Genomic DNA, 21,924 nt, shown 5'->3' on the forward strand with positions numbered 1-21,924 from the left:
CCTAAACTCGACAACACCTCCTTTTTGTGCATACCAAATTTCATTAAAATCGGATTAACCGTTTAGAAGTTACCGAATTATTTCCCTCTTTTTTTTTTCCTATACCACCGTGGAGCGTGAAGAATTTAAGTAGATATAGTATTTGACACGAATGTATATATGTATTAAGACAGAATTTTCACTAAAGACTATAATATAGTCAAGACTCTAATATAGTCCAGAATATAGTATTAATTATGTTCCAGACTATACTATAGTCTATGCTAAAGTCCAGACTATAATCTATGATAATATTCAGGCTATAGCATATAAAAAAGGGCTTTAGTATTTACTACAGTTCAGACATATTTCAGAATATAGTGTGCAGTTTAGTGTAGACTATAGCCTATACTTTAGTCTAGACAATAGTCCATACTATAGTCTGTGCTAAAGAGCATACTTAAGTCTATGCTGAAATTCAGACTACAGTCTATATTATAGTTCAGAAAAAGAAAGGCTATATATTAGAAACTACAGTCAAGACTATACTTCATGCTATAGTAGAGACTAAAGTAAAAATAAATAGTTTAGTCTTTAGTAGAGACTATAATCTAGAGTCTTAGCTTTAGTATAAGCTAAAGCCTATACTAGAGTCCAAGCTATAGTATAAATTATAGTCTAGACAATAGTATAAACTATAGTCCAGATTAAAGAAAAACTATAGTCTAAACTGTAACTAAACTCCAGTTATTAGTCTACTACTTTTGATATAAAGAACTTTTTAATGCAACAACGTTAGAGGCATAACTAGTATCAACTGCAACTGCTGCAATGTTGTAGGAACGTTGTTGGAAAATTGTAAGAAAGAAAATTGTTTTACATTTTCCTGCCTTTCATTTCGCAAATAAATTTTAATTGAGATATTTTTTTCAAATCTGTTTTTTAATTTTTGTTCTCAGCAACAGTAATTTTTCTGAGAATTTTCTAGTGAGTTGGAGACGACAAGCTAATGCAATAGCATTTTGTTTGTAAATGAGGTCATGTTAAGTGTGTTAAGAAATTGTATATAAAAGTGTATGGCATATAGAGGTAATTGTAAATAGTTCTTTTTTGAAACTTGTTACTGTCCTGGTTAAATGAATACATACTTATATTTAGGGGGAAAGCTTTAATAGATTTTTGAACAAAAGCTTTACTTAATATGATTTCTGTTATCCGAATTTTAAGAATGCACAATCTCATTATTAATTAACAAAACATACTATTGTTTAAAATTTTCAACAAAAGTTTATTTACCTTTAATTGGCTATTTGTGAACAAGGCAGTTCATTTAAGTGTTTTGTTATTAAGTTTTCTAGACTTCATTAGCATAAATTTTGATTTTCTAATTAAAACAACTTTGTAATGTGTAAAATAATTTTAATTAAATAGAAACATAAATATTTATTTGTTTGGTAATTATAGTTAATTGGTTTTAGAAATAAAACAATTGTGTACTTAATATAAGGCTTATATTAAATTTAATAGTATGATTATTGTAATGAAGATTTTAAATAAACAAGCTTGTGGGAAAAGTTTAATTAATTGTATAGATTAGGGAATAGTTTTATTTTTTTTGGTATGTTTGTAAAGGATTAAGATATTTTATAGGATATTGGAGATTTATAAGTATAATTGTAAATGTGAATTTGAAATTAAATAAAAAGCGTGCTTTAAAATCTTTACTTCTGCAGGTCTTTTTCAGTACTTCCAAAGACTTAATCGTACGTATTTTTTTCTACTTTGGAAATTATTTTTTTGCTTCGCAATAGCTTATTTTGCCATTATTGTAACAGGGTGGCGACATTACAGGCACGAACTTACCACACTTGCTTATAAATAAGGAGCTTAGTAAGCACTTCCAACTTAGCCCCTTTAAATAATTCGGATGATATGTAGTAGTCATTGTAAAGTAAGTTGTTGTTTAAAGACAAGTTAATGATATGTACTGGCTTTTAATCAGGGATGGATGTAGTATATCATTATAAGAAGATACATTAAACGACTAACAATTGTCATAAAGGTATCCTAAAAACACCTGTTTCATTCTGATATAATTAAACACTAAAATATTTAAAATATACAATTCAATTGCTTCGATGAAACAATTAATAGGACTTTCAACTTAAATAATTACCCTAACCACAAGCTACTTTGATATTAAATTCAAACATGGGAATTGTAACAGCTTTTATTAAATTTTTTTAAAGTAAGACCGTTTTTATTTTTCTTTTTGTCTATAATAAAAAAACAGAATATTTAATAATAAAATAATAACAATTTTATAATAAACAAAAGTGTAAGTTAATACTATATAATAAATTCATATATGGCTAATTTTTTATAAGACTGATATAACTGAAAAAGGGTTTCAATGTATAAATACATTTTTACTCTTTCTGAAATAACTTATAGAGGTTATTGTTTCTAAACTTAAAGTAAATTTTTGAATTTTTTTTAAGAAACACCCTTAACTTCCAATATAATAAAACTTTTGAAAATAGATAAAACCATATGAAAAAATTATGAGCGTTTTATATTTTGTAGTACTCACTCAGCAAATGGTTGCTAATGATTTGTACTTAGTCAACAACATACTTTTCAATTACAACTACTTACCGCCTGCATTACTCAAGAGTATTCAGTAATGACTTTCATTTAATAAAACAAACGAAGTGCCTGATTCGTATTGTCGCTGTATGTTTTTACTATTAAAAGCAAAACAATTTACTTAATAACTTCTTTGTAAGCGAAATCGTAAGTGCTTCATTATCCCCATTTGTAAGCGAGCGTGGAAGTATTTGCCTACAATGTCATGAGTATAATGCTAAAGAAGAAGTAGTGAATATATATTTTCTTCGCCTTTAAAGTCATTACTTTGTAATATAAGTTTTTTCTGGCCAATTAAGGAAATTCGAATTGTTAGATATGTCAGTTTTGCAGTAAACATTCGGTGAATACGTGACTGAAAAAAATACTCTAACTATTAATTACACGCCATTATAACCGCAATTAATCAATCAGTAGGGAGAAATACAAATAATGGTTAACCAGGAATCTGCCTACATAAAATGTTAAATAAATAAAATTCCTATATATCATCGAATAAAAACCAGTTTAGCATAATAAATTATAATCAAATTGATTGAAATTAAAATAAAATTAATTCTCCATTTGTTTTTTTATTTTTCTTGTTATTTTTTAGGCTGTCAATAAACAAATTAAATATCAATGTAATCAATTATGACATCAAATGTTAACAGACGCTACCTTGGCCTCTATTTGTCCCTAAATATTGTTGGTAAAACTATGAAAACCATACAATACAATGAAAATTTTTAGCATATAAAAACAAGGAAAAACAGGACAACACAAAGAATAAAAAAAACAAATTTCAATACAAAACAAGAAAACAACAAGCTATTTATTTAATGCTATAACAAAGAAAATTAAATAAAAGAAGCTACAATAGAAAAAAATCAATATATAGTACATTTAATAATACATTTACAACTAAATTGTATTGAGGAATAACAACAGAAATAATACAAAAAACAAAGAAAGTAACTAAATCAATCAGTCAGAGCGGCGCAAAAAGACAGCCTAAACGTCAAAACAGCCCCTTCATCAGTTTTTATGTCCTGCCATCATTATCAACAACACCGCCAATACCAATAACACTCCTACTACCAACAACTGGCCACAAGTTTTATTTTAACATAAAATAAGCAAAAGCTAAAAGTAATAAGAATTACTAACAGGACAACCATTGCCATAAAAATAACAGACAGTTAGAAGAAGAAGAAAAAAAAGGACACCACTTAAAGTAAAGTGAGTGTGTCTGCGCGTGCAAGTGTTTGAGTGAGAGTGTTTAGTGCCGCAAATATGGGGAAGAAAAGCTCCAAATTGAAACAGGACACCATTGATCGTTTAACAACGGATACCTATTGTAAGTTAATTATATAATTATTTCATAATACTAAGAATAGGACAATCATTTACTATTAACTTATTTATTTATTTATGCCCAACAATAGACTGAATATATATTAAATATTAATGTAGACTATTATAAAATGTGGTTTTGCAAAAGAAGCCGAAAGTTTTGGTTTTTAACAATAAATTTCCTAGTCTTTACAAGTTTCGCATAACTCTAAAAAGGTATTTCTTTTACTAAAATGTGTCCTTTATCTGAATTTAAACAAGGTGAATTTAAGTGTTGATTGGAAGTTATAGACATTTAAGATAAGTAATTCTGAATATTAAATTCTCTTCGCCCAGGATATTTATAAAAGCGTTCATTGAAATAAATCTTTAAAGCTTAAATATTAATCCAATAATGGTTTGATCCAGAAGAGTGGATCAACTAACATAATTAGTTAGTTAGTTAGTTAGTTAGTTAGTTCGTTAGTTAATTTCCACTTTCACCAGAAAAAAAAACATATTCATTTCATTGCCACAAAAAAATCTTTAGCATATGTTGCCATTAAATAACATTCTACTTAAATCCATTATAAATCAACTACTTCCTCTCAAGATGTCTTAATTATATGAAAAATATAACCATAGTCACAGTAAAACATAAAATAAAAACGTGGGGAAAATCCATATGATACCATTTAAATACACATATTTACTATACATACAATATTCAAGTTAACATATCACTCCAACAAATCCAGTAGTAGGCAGTGCATCCTTTGTGGTAAGCAATTTATCTCATATACTTGGCTAAGTCAAATTTATATTGATTTGGTTGATTTTTCTTATTCTAAATCTTTGTAATCGCCGCTTTACTATTACCTTTTAATCCAACAGGTATTCAGCTCCAAATAGATTCTTACTGTAATGTCACCAGAGTTTTCTTTAATTTACACAGGTTGAGTAAAAAACTTGCACTCTGATTAAAAAAAAATAGTATCAAACTTCCACCCTGAACTGTAGGGATATATCTTATAGTTTTCCCCATAAACTTACATTACACATTAAGTTTTTTTTTTATGATTTATCTCCATTAAACTAAAACACAGGTGTATATTTTCTAATATTTGCATCTGTTGTAGTCAATTTTTCAAGTAGTGTATCTTTCAGTTATATGTGTGTTGAATGTTTTGTGTGCATATACAATATACATACTTACACACACATATACATGTTTTTAATGGTTGAAATACTTACTACCTACTTTACCTATAAAAATATATAGTATATCTTTTGAAATAAAAAATTAACCAACCTAACTATACCATATCCTTATTTAAGGTCCATACATATGTATGCATGGTGTATGTATTATACATATGTATATTATACCTTGGAGAAACGAAAAAAAGTTTGTAAATTCCATTTGAATTAAATTCAACATTAATTTGGTTTTAGTATTATACATGTGTATATATGTATGTAAGTATGTAAGTAATACATATTTACATACTTATTCTCTCTCATAGACATACTTACAGCATACTTTCAAGTATAAAAAAATATACAAGTAACTTTTACGAATACGACGAAGGAGAGGTATTTGACTAACAACTAGATATTTGTTTAAGGCGACTCTTAAATACCTTACTTTAATTGGTATACAGAAAAAAACTAGTTCATTAAGTTTATTTCAGTTTAATTCTAAAATTTTTTAACAGGTATTCGAACATATGACCATTGCCAGGCTTCATATTTTGGGCGTTTTACGACTAACGTGTAAGAGTCCTTTTGGTCCCAATCATTTCATTAGCTCCAAGGGTGATTTGCTTTGAAATCGATTCGTCTGGTTGGTGAAAGTCACCCAGAAATATACTATACCCGATAAGACGATAAAAATTTGTTAAGCATATAATCGTTAAAGTATGATCACTGTAGTCTTTCCACGTTGACGTCACATGTATATAAACAGGATTTTTTTATGTCCCATCATCTATAAGTGACTGAAGTGCTCATAATAACAAGATCATTCAGAAGCAATGTTTTTTCTACTTTAACATTTTGTTTTTCTAACCTGTACATTCATCCGATTACCACGCGAAAGTGGAACCTACACAGAGGTATCGTAACGTTGTCATTGCAACAACGCTTTGTTGTCATTTCGATTAGGTTTTGTACTTTTTGACAATGTATCATTTGTGAATTCCACAACGCATAGTTGTCATTTTGACAACTCAACGTTCTGTTTGACAACATGGCATTCATGTCATAAACAGTTTGGTTCCCTCTGTGTATAAAAAACCCGAAAGTATTTTGCCTTCTTATATTGAATATCATTAATATTGAAATGTTCAAAATGCTTACATTCTCATTCTAGCAATATAATTCTCATTTGGTTAAAAATTTGTTTGCATTAAGTTTTTCTCTTTTTTTTTGCTCCAAAGAAAAATATTTCATTAAAAGTAAATAATGACTTAATCCCTTAACATTTTTATGAATTATGAAGGTCTTCTTTTTAAAAACATTAAAAACTTAATATTTTATATTTAAAAAGATCAATAATATTTTATTTCTATACATTTTATATTTAGACCCTCATGAGTATTCAAAATGTGTTACAAACTTCCTTGCCAACTCATACAGAGTAGACCCTTATCATTTAAATGTTTAAAAATATATGATGGATGTGATGGTATGAAAACTTAATAAACCGGAAACTAAATAAAATAACTGAAATTCATTAAATAGATTGTTTAAATAAATAAACAAAAATACAACAATAACAAAAATTTACTTTTGACGACTACTCTTTATCGTATTCGTTGAAAAGAGTCATGTGTAAAACTCATGTGTATATTTGGATGGATGACTTTTTTCTTGAAAAAGGGAAATCTGATTTGTAAAATAAATACTTAAACAGTAAAATTTTACAGAAATCCGGTTAGACAACCGCAGTAAATTAGGGAAAATACAGTTTTTTTTTTATGGAAAAAGGGTTGTTAGGAAATGTTGAAATTCTTATTTTTTGTTTTTGGCTAGTAAGTTATATGTACAAAAATTGATTTGTTTATGATTTATTGCTTTAGAAAAAGAAATCATACTATCCTCTATAATACAACCAATTAATTTTTATATGCCTTTAACATATTTCTTTGTAGGTAAGTCCTTAACAAACTGCCAAAATATAAAAATGGTTCTATTCTAATTTCATATTGATGTTTTTTATGATATTTTATTAAAAAAATACATAAATCATTTTATATAGTTACTAACTCTTTTTTTAACAAATAATTTGCAAAAAGTTTTACTCAATCGAATTTTTAGAAAACAAAATATTTCAAATTAATTGTTTAACAAATTTTCCTCTCATAACTTTTACAAAATTTGGTTGTGTTAATGTTTCCTTTTTTAGCTATTTATTTGTTTGTTATTTTAAGGGTTTGTTTGTTTAACTAATTAAAATTCCATACATGTCATTGAGTGGGATTTTTCATGTTGTTTTGTTGTTACTAACTTTTAGCTACATATTGTTTTTAATGTTTGGGTAAAAATTTGAGTAAATATTACCAGCACCAGAAATGTATCCCTTAAAGTCTCCTTCACACGAGCAGATAAGTAATATGATCTGTCAAGATTTTGTGTAGATCAGGAATATATTTTTATGTAAACAAATATAATAAAGTAAAACAGCTTTTTCGATCTTACTTTGTTATTATTTTAAACCAATCTTGTAGATCGTATTATTCTGTAATAAAACGATATGTGATGTGTTTACTTTATAGATCCCATTTAATCTAGAATGCAAGTTACTACAAATCATTTTTCCCTGTAAAAGTAAATTATTTTGTTTTATAAAGCATACCGCTAATTGCAGGGTTTTTTGTTTATGGCTCTGTATATATGTGTGTGCTAGTATATATGTTTGGAGGGCTTGAAATTAGCCTTGTCATTGTATATTTATATCTTGTTAACAAATTTTTACCATAAATTAATTAATAATAAAGCATAAAATAATATTAAATTTAAATTAATTGTTAAAATAGGATCTTTAATTGAGGTTTTGTTTTTAAAAACAATAATTATGTACATTATTTTTTTATAAAATATATATAACAAGCTGTCTTGATATGTTAAAAATTGTTAAATATAAAATACATTAGAGTTTTTGTTTTAAATTCAAACCCTATAACTTCATAGGGCCGATATAATTCCAAAACTAAAACGTTTTAAACACTAATTTGTCTTGTCTATATACTGAAAAAAATCCATTCCTAATATATACGAAAAATGTCGTACATTGTACGAATCGTTCGTTGCTTCGCACCACGAAATTCTTTCGTAATATAAACGAAATTGTACGAAATATTTTAGTATAATGCAAAATATTCTTAAAGAAATTAATTTACATAAATTGAAAAAAGGGAATTTTGAATAAATATGGTAAAATTTACGAAATATTAATTTATTCAAACATTTTTGTGCGTTTTAAAATAACTTTTCTAATTTAAGTTCAAAATTATTCTCCACACGAATTTCAAAATTTTTTTTTATGAAAATAATTCGTGAATAACATTTTACTTTTTCTTAAATTTTATAAAAATGTTGTAGTTTTATTTAATCATAATATAATTAATATCATTATGTTTAATTTCGCTAAAATTAAAGAAAAAAATATTAGAAAAGGTTTTCGTACTTTCGTAAAAATAGAAAAGGGTTTTATTAAATAATATTTCGTATTATACACGAAATTTTTGTAAATATTACTAAAATAGAAGTTACGAAATTTTTTTTCGTAAAGTTGAGCATGGATTATTTTCAGTGTAGTTTAGCCTATAGGGGAGGGTATTTGTGCTGAAGTTTGTAACACCCAAAAATATTGGTCCTAGACCCACCTTAAAGTATACCAATCGCCTAAGAATCACTTTCTGAGTCGATTTAGATATGTCCGTCTGTCCGTCCATCCGTCCGTCTGTGTGTCCATGTAAACCTTGTGCGCACGCTATACGTCACAATTTTCAAGATATTTTGATGAAATTTGGCACATACTCTCTTATTGGTTCAAGGACGAACGATTTTGAGAATGGTTGAAATGGGTCCATTATTTCTCTTAGCCCCATACAACCGTACCCCCCGAATCGGGCCTTTAGGCTCATAATTGCGTTAAATGTATTATAATGTCAACAAAAATTAGTTTTATAGAACAATAAATGACAATACTAATTTTTATAGTGATTTCACCCTAGCCCTCATACAAACTCCCCTTCAGATAATGACTTGTAGGTCAAAATTAACTTATAATTACTAATAAAACGATTAAAATCTACATAAATGACTTTGATGTAGTCGTAAATTCATCTACCAAAATTTATAAGGATAGGTCCATATTTACCCCTTCTCCCCTATGAGCCCTCTTGCAGAAAATCTCTTTTTTTGTCAACAATAAGTAAAAATATTCCAAAATAAAACAAATTAAATGCTTTATACAAAAAAATCCACAATTTTAACATAATGACTGGTGTAGAGTATATTACTTAAATTAAGCAATTTGCAACCTTGATTTGGAATTGCTTTTTTATATTTTTTTTACTTCAATATTCCTATTTTTTACTTCAATATTCCTATTACTACAATGCTTTCTAAACCAATGAAATCATAAAATTTCATCATTTAAATAAATCAAAGAAAAATATATAAATTTATAAAAAAAACTATTTTCCAGCTTTATCCTTTCTGAAGAATGCATATGTGTGTGTATAATATACATTATTCCTATTTTGCTATGTGTATGAGTGTTTTTTTTCGCAGTGATTTGTTATTTTTGTTTTCGTTTTATTTCTTTTACTGCAACATTTTACGATAAATAGAAAATTTGTTTGTTCACTAGAGAGTTTTTATGTCTTTTTATATTCAAAGATCAGATGTTTTTTGTTGCAGTTGAACTGATGACATTTTGCATCCATATTGAAAAATACTTTTTTGTGCGCTTTTAGTTTCATTTTAAAATGTTATTTTTTTCTAACTTTCTATCTGTGTGTGAGTGTGTTGGTTTGTAGCATTTTGTATGACTATTTAGTTTAAATGGCACACAGACGCATATTTGTAAGAAAAAAATTAAATTTCTTTTAAATATTTCCAGTAGTTTTAGAAGAGGCCAGTGGATTTCTTTAATAAAGATTTTTTTTAAATGTTTACTTTTAAATTCTTTGACTGTATGTTGGTTATTTTATACATTCTAGGTAATGTGGTAGGAGGACAATATTAACTTTTTCATACTATTCTTTACAATGAAGCGCATTATCAATTTGTAATTTATCTCTTTATTGTCATTAGCTAGGGATTGAAAATCCCAAACTAACGGGTTAAATATACAATCAATAGTTGCCGGATGATTGTATGATTTAGAACAAATAGTCTTACATACATTCATTGATGGATATTCTCAAAACTAAAAGACAATCTTCTTGAGTGACATTACCATTATACATTTTAGATTTTGTTAGATTTTCTTCCTGAATCTTTTGACAACTTAATGATGCCTTAAAATATACATACACCCACAAAAAAAGGAAAATTCTTATGCTTTACTTATTTGTTTAAACATATTATTTGATTTTTCTTTTTCTTCGCAAATTTTATATAGGACTTGAATTTTGTTTGGCTACAGAATTTGAGAAACAGTTGCAGAAATCATATAAAAAGCACTTTACCTTTTTATTCAAGTTGTTGATTGCAGTTGAATTTCTGTATTCAAGATTCTATAAGTAAAGGTATAAAATACTTAAATCAGTTTTCTAGTGGTTATATATTCATTCTTTGTATGTTAATGTGGATTTTTTTAAATGTATTTTTTTTTTGCCTTTTATTTGTGTGGGGTGCTAGAAAAATAATAAAAAAATTATTATTTTAAATGGATTGTTGAGATTGTATAATTTTGCAAAGTATTTTAAAATAGTTTTTGATTCATTCTCAAGAAATACTTGAATAATTTTGCTTTATGAATATAAATTTATGCTTCATTAGCTTTATTAAAATGTTAATGAGTTTGATTCATATTTACATATGAATTGAAGTAATTTATATTAAATCATCTTAAAATCAATTTCTCTTTAATGATTTTAATATCTCTGGTGGTACAGAAGAAAAATATTTGCAAAAAAATTTGTTTAATTTTAACACCGTTAATATTGTTAAAGAGTATTGTAAGTAATGTAGTTATTTCATACATTACTTGGTAATGAGTGATCGTTATTATTATATTTTTTTAAATGGGATTTATAGACAATTGTCTTTAACGTATGTATAATAAAGAATTAGTTAATGTTGTTAAACTTAGCTTTTTAGTAAAATATTGATTAATAAAATATTGATGCTGGCACAATAATTTGATTGTGCTTTCATGCTTGAACCATTTATGACACAATAATGCTTGTACAAATATTTATTTTCTCAAAAAGTTTGTGTTGTATAGGTCGTTGCGAATAATACAAATATTACAAAGAAATGACCTATTTTACCGAAAGAATAAAACTGGCCTAGGCATAGTGCAATTGCCCCTAAAATATTATTCTCTTGGATATTATAGACCAACTGTGATTATTGCTCAAAAAATTATATTTGTGTGAGCAAATTTTCCTACACACAATACAAGCATGCTTGCACAATCACAAAAATATCTAATTAATTTTGATATTACACAATCAAATGGCATAATCGCATCACAACCCCATACACGTTCAGTCATAATCGCTTGATTGTGCAAGCATGCTTTTGTTGTGTATAGGCAAATTTGCTCAAACAAATATATTCACAAGAAAGCGAGCTCTTTTCTGAGGTTTGTTCTCAGTCTTTATTTCCACTAAAAAATCTGATCCTGTTTGTTTCAGATATAGAAAAAAAAATTTGATATATTCTCGCACCTTATAGAATAGCTTTTGGAAGGTCAGTTATCATAGGATTTATTGTTATATCATTTTTGAACATGTCTCTCCCTAAAACAAAGAAATACTTTTTATACTTTGAAGTTAAAATTTTCTTATATTACAGCCACTTTTTCAATATTTACATTTACCTCACAATTACATTTTCTTTAGTTTTCAACTTTTGAAACGAATAAAATCGTTTCTCTTAAATAATTTATTATCTTATGCAAACCAATCTATTTTCAAAACTTTATTAGCAAATCCTTTTAATAGACAAATATTTGTTTAATTATTTCAACTAAATAGAAATTTTTGTTAATTTTCATTTTATTTTCAAACATTTGCCCATAAATTAAATTCATTAGTAAAATCAACAAATTAAGATGTTCATATTCCAACAGACAAAAATAAATCATTGAAAAACCAACAGCAACATGAAAATGTAATTAAAAACAATTAAATGAATATAGACAATATAATAATAAAGAAATCATTTAAAATATCTTAAGATAAAAACCAAGATGACTTTTAAACAAGATGATAAGATGGAGTGATGGAGTAAACAAATAGTGAATAATTCAAATATTTGATAAGCAAGCCTTAAGTGAAAACAATATAATTGTGGTCGGTTTGTAAAATTGCCAGGGAACGAAGGGAATATAGTTTGGTAATAAAAAGAGAAATACTTTCAGTGAAGAATATATGTATTTGCTGGGTAACCTCCCGGTGGTACAATGATAAAATGCACTCATCATTGTGTTATTACTATCCCGGAGAAATAAGGTACCAGTAACTCTAACCTCTTAACCTTTCCTTGGAATAATTTGACATGATGTCAAATCAGAGAACAAAACAATCATGTATCACGGGTACTGCGGGTTACCGCAGTGAAGCAATGGAACGATTTCAATCAAATCAAACAGACTTTGTCCCAAGTTTTAGATAGTTAGGTCATAATTTCATCAATTTAAATACAAGGGGTTCTGAATCGATTGGTGTACTTTATGGTGGTTGCAGGACCTTTATTTTAGTTCATTGTAAACATTTGGTAAATACCCTTCCCCAAAGCAAAAGAAAAATTGCCAAATTGTCATTATGCCCACCGCTATTTTAGATATTTATGGTTTTATTGTTGATTGCATGTAAATTTTCTTTAAAAATTATAAATTGTGACTACACTTAGAAAAAAAATTGTGTAAGGAATGAGATTAATAGAGAAGTGGTAGCAGATTTTTCAAACATAATTTTAATACTGAATGTAATAAGCATACCGAATTTGGTAAGGAATCTAAGATTTTTTTCATTAGCAACAAAAAACCCGTTGCTCAGTGTTATCGATTAACTGTCCTTACATTTATAATACTAAAGAGTATTATAATTATAAAGTACATATGCGTATTAAAAATAACATATTTATCTCTTCAGATACACTTAGATAAATATGCTCATGTGAGTAAATTCTAAATGTTTACGTGTGTTTGGTAATTGGCAACATATACATGCTAACAGACACAATCCTTTTTTTACATTAGTATATAAAATAAATATACATACATTTATTGAACTAAATAGCATAACATTCACATCCGGCGTGTCTCTCTGTCTTTCTGTTTGTATTTATTAAAATTGACATTTTGTTGCTTTATTCATACATACAGTTGTATTTTAACCCGAATAAAAATTAAAAAAATTTTAAACGTCACACAAATATTACTAGTTTAAGCATGACAAAGAATCAATATAATGGTAATTTTACTTTTAACATACAGCAACCAGTAGCTGCCATGATGTCTGCAGTGTGTATTTAGTAATAAAACACTCGAAAAAATTTGATAATTCTATTTTATTGTGACATCCTTTCCTTAATTATAAAAATCTTTGGAACTTTTAGTATTTGATGTCTAAAACTCGCACTTAAAGAATCGACTTTTTCGAAATAAATTTGTTTTATTCATGTTCACACTGTCTAAATTTTGAAAAGTGCAGAAATTTTTTGTTTTTCCCTATTTACAGGAGAATATTTGTACTGACATTTATAGAAGAATTGTTGTAACCTTTTAATAACTATTTTAAGATTTGAGTGTAATGCAAAAAACACAAATATGAATATAATTATTTTAATGGCTGCGGGAGGTTGATGGTAACTTCGTTATTGTTTACTTACTAGAATAACAGTGAATTTTGTTGTTCGTTTCTACAATCATGCCAGCAGAGAAACAGTCATGCCGTCAGTTAGTCCGTCATTCAGGCAAACAAGACAAATAAACAAACATGCTACTGTTAAAGCAATGGTTACGTCTGTCACTTGTCAATCATGTTGTTTAAGTTTTAAATGTTTTTTTTTCATTTGCCTCTTCATTTTTCTTACTACGGCATTCATACATACATACATACATACATACATACATACATACATACATACATACATACATACATACATACATACATACATACATACATACATACATACATACATACATACATACATACATTCATATGTACGTCATTGACATTCGATATATAAAAACATATATACTCTTACAAACGCAGGATTATTAGTATTTACCCAGCAGTTCAAGGTGGTTATTGCGATCATAGAAAGAAGTCAATTAAACCTTTATTGTTTACCTTCTTGTTTACTCGGGTATATTAAGATGACAATATGAAGAGAAATTGCTTATGTGTCTAAGAAATAAAATTGAAAAAATTTCATATTTTTAGAATATTTATTAAAAAAAATTGTAACTCTTTGCAAAAACTGGTAACATTTTGTAAGTTTTGTGTGAACACTCATACATAAACATTACATGTTAAATAAACATGATAATGAATATTCATAGTAAATACATGAAGAAAAATTTTATATAATATTTATACATAAATGTACGTACAAACATATGAGTATTTAACTAATAGTCATTCCTGCGATCAACCATCAAGCCATCTCGTTTACACAAGCAGGTGGCTGACTAAGTGAATGAATGGATTGCTTTACTTTTACTGCTGCGTTGTTATGTATATGTGTTTAACATTATTTTTATTAAATTTATGTTCATAAAAATAATATTATTGAGTTATAAAGAAATCTTTTTAATACCTTATATACATACATAACTATATTTTTAACGGAATGAATTATTGCACAAAAGGATTTATTTAAAAAAATATGTTAAGTTTTTAATCCACTGTGCTACGTGGTTGTTTTTTAATTGGATTGATAGTGGATATAGTGAAATTTTTATTAATTTGATTATAAACCAAGAAATATATATAAAAATGAGACGTTTAAAATTATACATATTTGGTAATATTTTTTAATAACAATCGTTGTTAAAGTATGTACGGATAGTTGTCAAATTAACAACAATTATATACAACCTTTCAAGAAAAAGAAAAATGAAACATAATGTTGTCAAATCATAAACATGGATTCTATCTACAACTGGTGGCGACTAACTTTGGAAATTAATTTTTTTTATAATATTTATTAATTTATATCTTTTCTGATTGAAAATAATTGTCCAATTCACAATCGATGTCGTATCATTGTAACGTTGTATGTCATAAAAATTTTTCAAATAAAATTTTTTGAAACAAAAACAAATCAATAATAAAAAATTACGACATACTACTATACAACCGTACAACACCGATTGTGAATTGAAGAAATGTGTTTTGAAAGTGACAACACTATATTGTCAAACTTGGTCGAAATAGCAACAACGCGATATTGCAAAGAAAAGGATGCCTTAACAAAATGATTATGGTGGTTGTCAAAATGATAACTTATTGTCTTTTGTATTAATTTCGGTACATTTTTAACGGCTAAATTTTGGTAAAGTTTTTGATTTTTAGTAAAAATTTAAATTTAAAGTTAAATTTTAAGTAAAATTTAAATTTTAAAATTAATTAATTTAAAATTAATTTTATTTAAATTTTAAAATTAAAAAAAATAAACTTTTTAAACGATTCAAGTGTCGCTATATATGGAGAGACGGACAATTTAATCGACCATTACGTTTAGAAATATATATATTAGGGTTATGATATAAACATTTTTCTCAGGTTAATATCAAAAATGCCCGATTTTGTATAAAAAAATAAAATTTTCCTTAAAATAAATAATAATATTACTTTTTGGATAACACCGATTTGAAATTTTCAAAAATTTTATAAAAGTTATAACACTAATAAACCTTCTTTTTAGGGTAAAGCGTATAAAATTGTTTCACAATCGGTTCCTTACACTTATTGATTGATGTTCTATGGATCGACAGTTATCGATCGACAAATTTACATAGCTTTGTAAACCATTGATAAATTTAAAATTTGTTCTAAAATAAGGGGAAACTTTTAAATAAGTAAATAAAAATTATAATTTATATATATTTTAAAAAGTTTTTTAAAAGTTTATTAATAATTTTCATTTTTCACTTTCAAACAAAACACGCACATTGAATGCAAATGAAAATTACTTTCCATTAAGAAACAAAAATTACTTAAATAATTTTCAATTTAAAGTTGTAAAGGGTGAAGAAATGAATTGTTTTGCTAAATGTGTAAATTTTGAGTTTTATGCAACAAATAACTCAGCAGTTCGGAGTTACACTTTTGAAATTTATTTTTACAAATTATTCTTTTGTATTAAATAACTGCAATCTAAAATAAAGTACTGCAGGGTACATTTACACATGCGATTTTTTGTTTTTGGCATCAAAACCCTCACACACATCACGTTAAGGACTTTGTTTTGGCTTTAAGCATTTTTACGTAAAAATATTAAATGCACATTTTATATGAATCCATTTCGGATGTGTGTAAATGGTTAAGGGTTCATTTTAAAAATGTATAAGTTTGTTTATGCTAGTGTCTGTAATTTCTAGAATGCGTGGGATTTTGATTGCATACATTTTAAGTACGTGAGTAGAAAATTTATTTTTTCACTCATTTTATTCACATTCTAAATGTTTTTTGTTTCGTTTACATTTTAACTATTCTTGGCTTTAATCCAATTTTTGGCCAAAAATTTGTGTGAAAAAAATCAGGGTGAGCAAAACATACTTCATTTAAAATGCGTCTTGGCCAAGAAATGATAAATATGAAAAAAATATTTATTTGTTTTATTAACATTTTTTACTAATAAATGGTTTCAGGAGCTAAGCATTAAAATATTTATAAGCTATATATAAAAATATTAAATTGACATTAAAGTAATATTTTATATTATTTATATTTTTCGTTTTAAAGTCTTTAAAACAAATTTAGTAAAAAGCTGAAATTTTATTAATTTAATCAAAAATTTATCTTTAACTTAAAATCTTATATAACAAACAGATAACATTGCTTTACAAAAAATTCCATTTATTCCTTAACATTCACTTTAATTGAATTTATGATATTGACCTGCTTGCAACATTTTTGCGTACTTGTATATAAAGGTCAACAATTATTTAACTTGTATTATATACACATTTTAACAAAATTTTCCTTCCTTTTTTATATTGAAATCATTTACAAAAACATTCTTTATTGAAGAAACACCTTTTTCTTTTCTAAATCCTGAAATTGAAAACATAAATTGCTCGTATTCGAAGTTGTTTGCAAATAAATTCTTAACGCATTTTCAAGGGTTTGTAGCAGTGATCGGCAGAACGAGAATTATTTACAAACATTATAAAATAAATCATTACATACTTTGTTTGTTTTAGATGCCTCCGTTATGTTCGGAGGTCATAAATTTGATTCCCAACAGAAACTCCGAAAAATGAGAGCACAACAGGCTTTCTACTTGACTATGTGTATGTTCTCGTATTTGATGTTATATTAGTCTTTCTTACAAACCAACTATATAATTTAATACAAGTTTTTGTAAGAAAAAAAATTATTATATTTGGTCCTTATGGGATAAGATTACCGATCATCGTCTTTCTATTTTTTTTGTAAATATGTGTTTGTATCTGCATTCAGTTTTTGCTATGTTTCAGTTTCTTTCTTACGTTTTCCATTCTTGGTAGTTTATTTAACAAATGGTCACATAAATTGTTGACCAAGTTTTATTTCAAAAAGTTGCCATTTTCTTCCATTGCTTGTTCCTTTATGAGAGGAGCAAAAAAAAGAGCAAAATTTTTAATGGTTTTATGATGTTTTTTTCAGATTGCGCCATAATTGCTTATAAATAAAAAGGTTTTTTTTTACATTTATGTTTTTCAATAGCAGACAGAATATTTAAGTTCTTTTTTGTATAGAAAATTTATTAGTCGTTTTTTTAAAGTCACACAAGTATTTTAAAATTTTTTTGTAAATTGTTTGGATGCATTCAATAGAAAAAGTTTTACAAAATGGTCCTTGAACTTAAATAATATTTGTATTTTTGGTCAATAAGGTGGTTTATGCTCTTTTTCTATATACAGTATTAGTTTTAGTCTAGTATGTACTCTAATCTAGTGCTTAATCTGTTTAGTTTTTTTCTAGTCTATAGTCTGGACTATAGTTTCGTCTTTAGTCTAGTGTACAGTCTGGACAGAAATATAGTGTGTGGTCTCGACTTAATATAGACTAAAACCAGTACTGTAGTCTAGTATACAGTTTATACTTTGGACTAAATCTAGTCTAGTCTAGTCAGTAGTCTAGACTTTATAGTGTAGACTATGGCCGAGTTAACTGTAGTTCTCTATATGGTCTTGACAAAATTCTAAGTTATACACTAGTCTTTAATATAGATTATTGTAAACAATAGAGTAATATATAGTATATGCCATGGAATAATCTATAGTCTGAACTATAGAATATCCTATAGCCTGGACTATTGTCTATACTACAGACTAGCATAAAGCTAGACTGTAGTGCAAACTAAAGTCTGGAAAATAATCCCCACTAAGGACTAGGCTAAAGTCGATATTATAGGTTATAGACTATGTTTGTTTGTTAAATTTCCATTTCCCCCTTGTATCCGCGCTTGTCATAACGGCTGAGCGGGGTATTCTTAAAGAAGATGGAAGTGTTCATTAAAAGTGAGCCCAAGTAATCTTGCTTGCCTGTCCAGCACATAGTATCCCGTTATTATTGCTATCAATCTATCAAAGGCCTTTGGTCTGATGTGTAGTACTGTCTATATTCCCTACTAAAGTCTAATCTATAGTCTGGACTATAGTCTAGTCTAAAGTCTGCACTATAGTCTGGGTTATAGTAATGAGATGTCTGAACTTTAGGCTAGATTTTAGAGCAGACTACAGACAATAGGTTTTAGCCAAGAGTATATAGTTGATTAGAGATTAAACAAATCAATAGGTTTTGATAAATTGTTTTCTATAGTTTGGACTAAATTCTAATCTGTAATCGATGCTATAGTACAGTCTATTTACACTACAGTATAGATTTTAGACATAATTTAGTCTTGTCTGAGTTATAATTTAGTCTATAGACATTATTATGGAGTTGTATGGACAGTTACGGTAGCAAGGGACTATAGTTCGAGCAGTTCTATGCTTTGAACAATAGACTATTCTGTTATCTATCTTTTGGAATCATAGTCTAGTCAATTCATTATCTATAAATTTTATAAATCTTTAACTATAAATTTAATTAATATTCCTAAATTATAATTTACTGAAAATTTTCTGCAAACATTCTACAAGCCATTAAAAAATCACTTTACAGTGACAAAATTTCATCTCAACTATTTCATGTACAATACACAAGGTCAATAGACTTTAACTTTCAACAAACTTAATCCTTCAAGAAGTTATGGAAGAAAAAAAATCAACAACTACCTTTTAAAGACATCTTTCAATTGCAAAATGTTTGTAAAACTTTTCAAGTTTTCCTGTTTGTAAAAAATACAACTTTTTCTTAATTCCCTGTTATCCGTATACATAACAGATTTATGTAGACATATTTTCCTACATTATTTGATTAAGATGCTGTAATACGAGAAAGCTAAAATAAAAAGAGAAAAAGAAAAAAATATGTTAATTTTTATATGCAAATTTTTTTTGGTTCTTCTTATTTTTTATTTTATTTTTTTTTTGCAATTTCCTAAATACACATGTTGTATTTGAGCCTTGCACTATACAGCCTGGTTTTTGATAGTCTTTTAAAGAGTGTTTGCTTGGGTGTTTAAGAAAAAAAAAAAGAATTGCATTTGACATTATTCAAAAAGTTCAGACAATAATGTCAAATGGAAATGGGTAGAAAAAATGAAATAAAATTAAGTCTTTATTTTTCATACACTATTTTCTCTCTTTATTCTCTTTTGTAGATTTTTAAAGCCTGTTTTGTTTGGGAGGGTTTTAAAGTCAAGCATATATACTTGAACTATAATCAAACTATACATATATATACTATATACATAGATTTAAGTATTATATATACATACAATTCTTAAATAAATAAGTGCATACACATACACGTCTTTAGTTAAATATTGTTCGTGGTTGCTTTAAATCATTTCCATAGAGTGTCCTTTTGTTTATTTCTGTTGTGTATATGCTATTTCATCACGTAATCTGTATTGTTAAGCTTAAAAGTGTTACAAATATTTATGTTTAAATATTTCATTTTATCAATGGAATTTACTTCGTAAATCTTGTAAAATATTTGTTATGTTATGCACGTTTATGATATTTTACATATTTAATACAATTATTATTTATTAATGCAATATTGATTGAATAAATAATAATATTTTTATAATTATCGAGGTAAATAAAATTTTGCTTAAAGACAAGTCTAAGTTCCTTTCAAAGTGATATTTCAATGTTTTACTATTTTTTTACATTTTATATAGAATATATTTATTTTCCCGACAAAAATTTTAAAAAAAGTTTAAAAAATTTCTTTTCTTTATGATTTTGTCACGTTCATATTTAGAAAAACAATTATATCCATGTTGTGCCTTAAGCCCCTTCATTACTAACTGCAAGTGAAAATGTCTTAAAAATTTTATTTTTTTGCATTTAAAACTGTCACTGTTTTTCATGACAATGAAATGATGTAGAAAAACCGCTGCCATAAGTTTAAGTTTCATGAATGGTTTTATTTATATTATCTAGCTGCAAATATTTAGTATAGAATACAACTAAAATTACAGTGAGTGTCATTTTATGATATACAAAAGTAGTTCTTATAAATCGAATGAGAAATAAAGATACACTCTTGAAAAAATTATGAAGCAAAGATCTGGCGTAATGCAAATATCAACTGCATTACTGCGTAGTGCATTAATTAGCTTAGGGTTTATTTTAGACAATCATCTGTAATTAACTGAATTTATAAGGCTAAATTAAAAAGCTGAAGTAAATAGTGGATTAAACATATTTCATGTGAATCTATGCCAAAAGAATTTAATTTTTTATATGCATTTAAATTCATTTCTCCATATTATGACCCGCACAGTTTTTAGTTTAATTTGTACTATATTTACTCTCACAATCACTAGTATATTTTTGTTATTATTATTAAATGCTGCTTATTTTCAATTTATAATTAACATTTCTATTGTTTTGTAACTATATTAGATAGCTTTAAAATTCTATGGTTAAAAAATACCTGATATATAGTTTTAGTTCAGTTTTAGTGCAGTTATTTAGTTCTAGTTAGTTCTATTTAAGGTCTAGTTAAGTTATAGTACAATTCTAGTACAATTCTAGTACTAGTTAAGTTTTAGTACAGTTCTATTAAAGTTTTAGTTTATATGATTCGCCATGTTCAATTGTCCACTAAATATAACTCGTTGATGAATGATACTTTTGCTTTAAAGCTGAAATTAAATTTAAAAAAGTTTTTTTTTTTCGATGCAGCCTAATACCAATATTTATTTATAAAAATAGCTTGTGGGTGTATTAGATAAAAAAACAACAGCAGCTATATTTATGTCATTGTGTTGCCATTGCTACTACTGCTGGTGATGACGGTTGTAAATAGTTATCAATGGAAGATTTATTGTCTTGTTTAGTTTATAGATTTGTCATTTTGTACCTTCACTTTATCTAAACACAGCAAACTCTTAGTTTTGTTTTTCATTTAAATAAGTTCTTATTTTTATGACAGTAGCTGAAATAAAAAATAT

At 26.7% G+C, this 21,924-nt stretch overlaps 1 protein-coding gene across 3 annotated transcripts in view; it reads left to right on the forward strand.

The window, feature by feature from the left end:
- Positions 1 to 21,924, forward strand: part of LOC111678186 (frequenin-1) — a 79,092-nt gene that overhangs the window by 49,557 nt on the left and 7,611 nt on the right. For all 3 annotated transcript variants that reach the window (XM_046947644.1, XM_046947645.1, XM_046947646.1), the window contains exon 2: positions 3,224 to 3,967. In XM_046947644.1, coding sequence (XP_046803600.1) covers positions 3,904 to 3,967 — 64 coding nt within the window. In that variant the 5' untranslated portion in view covers positions 3,224 to 3,903. The remainder of the gene's footprint in view (positions 1 to 3,223; positions 3,968 to 21,924) is intronic.

Source organism: Lucilia cuprina, chromosome 3, assembly GCF_022045245.1.
Source record: "Lucilia cuprina isolate Lc7/37 chromosome 3, ASM2204524v1, whole genome shotgun sequence".
Taxonomy (NCBI): Eukaryota; Metazoa; Arthropoda; class Insecta; order Diptera; family Calliphoridae; genus Lucilia; species Lucilia cuprina.